The sequence below is a fragment of the Octopus bimaculoides genome, chromosome 20 (assembly GCF_001194135.2).
Source record: "Octopus bimaculoides isolate UCB-OBI-ISO-001 chromosome 20, ASM119413v2, whole genome shotgun sequence".
Taxonomy (NCBI): Eukaryota; Metazoa; Mollusca; class Cephalopoda; order Octopoda; family Octopodidae; genus Octopus; species Octopus bimaculoides.
The window spans coordinates 15,650,633-15,655,726 of record NC_069000.1 but is presented as its reverse complement, the minus strand read 5'-3'; the positions used below and the strand labels follow the sequence as shown (position 1 = coordinate 15,655,726).

General features: G+C 38.8%; 1 protein-coding gene across 1 annotated transcript in view; it reads right to left on the bottom strand.

Moving 5' to 3' along the window:
• The window catches only part of LOC106875656 (monocarboxylate transporter 14), a 21,557-nt gene that overhangs the window by 8,210 nt on the left and 8,253 nt on the right, over window positions 1–5,094 (bottom strand). The window contains exon 2 of the mRNA XM_014923895.2: window positions 2,494–2,769. Coding sequence (XP_014779381.2) covers window positions 2,494–2,769 — 276 coding nt within the window. The remainder of the gene's footprint in view (window positions 1–2,493; window positions 2,770–5,094) is intronic.

Sequence of the window (5,094 nt, the reverse complement as noted above, 5' to 3'; positions counted from 1 at the left end):
ATATATATATATATATATATATATATATACATATTTAGAAGGTTGTTTGTTATGGCTAGTCAGAGAGTAACCATTGGTTACCATTATATAAGCAACTCCTCAGACTCAAAAGTTAACAGATTTTGATTGAGTCTGATAAGCTGCCTATACAGCTAAGTGCTTTATCGGAATGAAACCAATGGTCACTCACTGTCCATTTTCCATGCTGGCATGGGTTTGATGATTTGACAGGAGCCATTGAGCCAGAGAACTTCATCAAGACCATTGTCTGCTTTAGCATGGCTTCTACAACTGGATGCTTATCCTAATGCCAATCACTTTATAGAGCGTCAGTGAGTTAGTACTCTCTGAGCCATGAGGCATATAATACTGCAACATGATCTCTCCAACCCACTCTGTTTTCTGCCACTGTTCTGGTCTCATTCCAGCTTCTCCGCCCTTCTTATCTCCTTTCCTTGTCAATGGTCTTTCACTATGTGGTTTTAGGGCACTGTGCTGTCCTTTTACTCTCAGGCTACCACTTCAGAGCCACCATACAATTGCTTTCTCAATCTTGTCTTAAGATGTGTCCAATCTAGTTCCAGCATCTGCATCTTATTTCATCACTGATCCTGTTGATGCCTATTGTTGTCTCTATTGTGTTATTTTGAACTCTTTGCAGCCACTTGATGTTGAGTGTTCTCCTTAAGCATGTAAATTGGAAGCTGCCCATTGTTTTTGCTTCCATTTTGGTCACTTTCCACTTTTCACAGCCATAGAGTGTGTGTGTGTGTGTGTGTGTGTGTGTGTGTGTTGGCACTCCGTTGCTTACAACATCGAGGGTTCCACTTGATCCGATCAACGGAAGAGCCTGCTCGTGAAATTAACGTGCAAGTGGCTGAGCACTCCACAGACACGTGTACCTTTAACGTAGTTCTCGGGGATATTCAGCGTGACACAGAGTGTGACAAGGCTGACCCTTTTGAATTACAGGCACAACAGAAACAGGAAGTAAGAGTGAGAGAAAGTTGTGGTGGAAGAGTACAGCAGGGTTCACCACCATCCCCTGCCGGAGCCTCGTGGAGCTTTAGGTGTTTTTCGCTCAATAAACATTCACAATGCCCAGTCTGGGAATCGAAACCGCGAGTTCGCTGCCCTAACCACTGGGCCATTGCGCTTCCACTACAGCCATAGAGTTATACCAGAGTAATACACAGAGATTCTCAGTGGTTTATAGTGGTTGTTGTATTGGATGTGTTGTCACACCCAATGCCACCAAATTTTAAGCAGGTGCAAAAAAATTTCAAGCAGGTGTTTAACAAAAGCTTTCTATTAAGATTTGTGATTAAATTAACGAGTAAGGTTAATATTTATAATGAATTTGCCATTTTCGATGGGTGTGCAGTGTACACCTAACACACCCAGAATATACGTCCCTGATGTTTACTTTGTCTGAATATTTACCAATATATGAATGGATAAATAATTTAATGATTACATAAGCTTTTTTTCTGTTTACAAATTACAAAGTCTACTCATGTATGTGTCAATATTTATGTCATTGTGCGCTTGTGTGTACAATTTTAACTGTGACTGGTTATGTATTTTCATAACTTGTAAAAAATTCCTCCTAGTGAACTCCTGTACTATGGTCTCGGAGTTTACATCTGTGTAAATGGGTGAGTGTGTGTTTGTGTGCATGTATGAGTATGAGTGTGTGAGTCTCTCTCTCTCTCTATATATATATATACATATATATATATATCATCATCATCATCATCATCGTTTAACGTCCGCTTTCCATGCTAGCATGGGTTGGACGATTTGACTGAGGACTGGTGAAACCGGATGGCAACACCAGGCTTCAATCTGATTTGGCAGAGTTTCTACAGCTGGATGCCCTTCCTAACGCCAACCACTCAGAGAGTGTAGTGGGTGCTTTTACGTGTCACCCGCACGAAAACGGCCACGCTCGAAATGGTGTCTTTTATGTGCCACCCGCACAAGCCAGTCCAGGGGCACTGGCAACGATCTCGCTCGAAAATCCTACGGGAGCCAGTCAGGCGGTACTGGCAACGGCCACGCTCAAAATGGTGCATCTCATGTGCCACCCGCACAAGAACCAGTCCAGGGGCACTGGCAACGATCTTACTTGGCTTGCCGGGTCTTCTCACGCACAGCACATTTCCAAAGGTCTCGGTCAGTAGTCATCGCCTCGGTGAGGCCCAATGTACGAATATATGGATAATAAAACTAATGGGAAGGGCATCCAGCTGTAGAAACTTTGCCAGACCAGATTGAGCTTGGAGCAGCCTCTGGCTCACCAGTCCTCAGTCAAACCGTCCAACCCATGACAGCATGGAAAGCAAACATTAAATGATGATGATGATGATGATGATGATGATATAAAAACATTATGCTCATTATTATATTAGGAGATAATGATGATGATGATGAAGATGATGATGATGATGATGATGATGATGATGATAAAGAAAGAGTCAATGAACTTACTCAAAGGTATATTATTGTCAGTATTCTCGACAAGCTTGTATTTTAAGGGTCGGCACAGGGCCCCAGCAACTGCCATATTGAGTATCAAACTGGAGAGCATGAGTAGAGTCCCTCTCAACCCATAATAAGCCAAGAGGTTTTCAGTGATGTAGTTGATGACAAACACACCAGCTCCATTGCCTGTGGTAGCAAGGCTTACTGCCAAAGCTTGTTTTGAGCTAAAATACAGTCCGACAACAACGTTTGCAGTGAAGAAACATAATCCAGTGAAAAGTCCTAAAGTGAAAGTAAGGGGGGAAGAAAAGAAAAGAAAGAACATATATGAATAAATCTACATATACATACATACATACATAAATACATACATACGTTTTCTACCTTGTCTTATTTTCCTTATATATATATATATGTATATTTATACATAAATATATAAATGCATGTATATAATGAGTTTAGGTAAAAATAGAGTAAAAATAGACATTAAAAGATATATAACAAAATATTTAAATAATTAAGACAAGCAGGAGACATTATTAAATAGAATAAAATGAAATACAGATATTCATACTGTTTTAGAAAAAAAAAATCATAGAATTACTGAAAGCTTCAAGGACCACAAAGTTTGCTGCAGAATAAGTACCCCACCACTGAATATTAATAATAATAATAATAATAATAATAATAATAATAATGATGATGATAATAATAATAATAATAATAATAATAATAATAATAATAATAATAATAATAATAATAATAATAATAATAATAATAATAATAATAATAATAATAATAAATTGATTGGAAGTGTTATCATGTATATTGTTTTGCCTTGATATAAATGATGGGCTACAGCAAATATTCTGCTTAATACCACAGATTTGCTTCTCAGTTGTTTGACCATAACCAGTTGAGCATGTCCCTTGGTGGCTGACGATATGTGCATCTCTGATCATGAGCAGAAGTAGTGGGGGAGCATCATAGCCATGTGTTGAGAGGAATTCTTTGGGGTTTGAATGATTCACCTTTGGAAACATGGGTGTTTTGCTCAACTTCCTTAAACAAACCTTATTCAGGGACCTTTTGAGCGGGATGGGCTACTCGACCTGAAGAAAATTCTAACTCGGCCCCACCTGCAAGGTCATGCGCTGTTTATCTTGATATGAGATCACCAAGTCGCACACATATGGTTGTGATGCATGTGCCTGGTGTACCCTTATCAGACTGGTAGTCATGATGGGTATACTGAGCTTCGCATATTTTACCCCAGTGTCACTTTGATGGCATGCACTGCTCTCTCATTCAATAATAACAATATAATAATAATAATAATAATAATAATAATAATAATAATAATAATAATAATAATAAAAGCTAACAATAACTCCACTTGAGTACCTTGCTGCTCTTGTGAGGAGGGTGTCTGGACACTCAGCAAAGCTAAAAACAAGGCCTGTTGAAGGCTGAATAAACACTTTTGTAGGCCAACGGCCATCCAAATAGGGAAGGCAATGGTAAATCACCCTAACATCCTTGTCAAGAAAACACTATGAGAAAGTCAGGTTGAAGTAATGCCATGACTTCATCCAATGAGAGAACTTGCACTTGATCAGGAACACTTAAATTGTAGTGTCATCAATGTACTACAAAAGTGTATGATACATGATGATGTCAACGACTTCAATCATGCAAAATCTTCTGGAAAAACATGAGACTTGTCTTCAAATGGTGACATAGACACTAAGGTTAAGAGGATTGCAAAATATGAAAGAATTCAACTCAGCAGCACAGCATAAAAAAAAAAAAAGTGGAAAAACTATAGATGTTCAAGTATTTACTAAAAAACAGCCCAAATAAATCATGTTCTGACAATAACCTAAAAGCAAAAGGAAATACTATCAACCTCATATAAGTTGTACAGGAACCCATAAAAAGAAATTTCAGAGAAAAAAAAAATGAAATTAATGTCAGTGACATCCATAAATCATTGAAAATATGCCTAGAAGGTGGCTTTTAAATAACTAAGACTGGAGTTGTTGTAACTACCCCTTGTAGATTTTTAACTCTTTAGCATTTAAACTGGCCACATCCAGCCAGAATATTCTACGTGTTTTATGTTCAAACTGGCTGGATCTGGCCTCTCCCATCTACTCTACAATATCCGTCTATAAATAGTCACATCATTGGAATTTCAAGACTACAAGATAATGCAGGATAAATTCAAAAGAATGTGAATAAATAAGCATCACATTTGACAGTAATCTGAATGTTAAAGGGTTAACGTCATAATTGTGGAGGTGCAATGGCTCAGTGGTTAGGGCAGCGGACTGGCGGTCATAGGATCACGGTTTTGATTCCCAGACCGGGCATTGTGAGTGTTTATTGAGCGAAAACACCCAAAGCTCCACGAGGCTCTGGCAGGGGATGGTGGCGAACCCTGCTGTACTCTTTCACCACAACTTTTTCTCACTCTTACTTCCTGTTTCTGTTGTTCCTGAAATTCAAAGGGTCAGCCTTGTTACACTGTGTCACGCTGAATATCCCCGAGAACTACGTTAAGGGTACACGTGTCTGTGGAGTGCTCAGCCACTTGCACGTTAA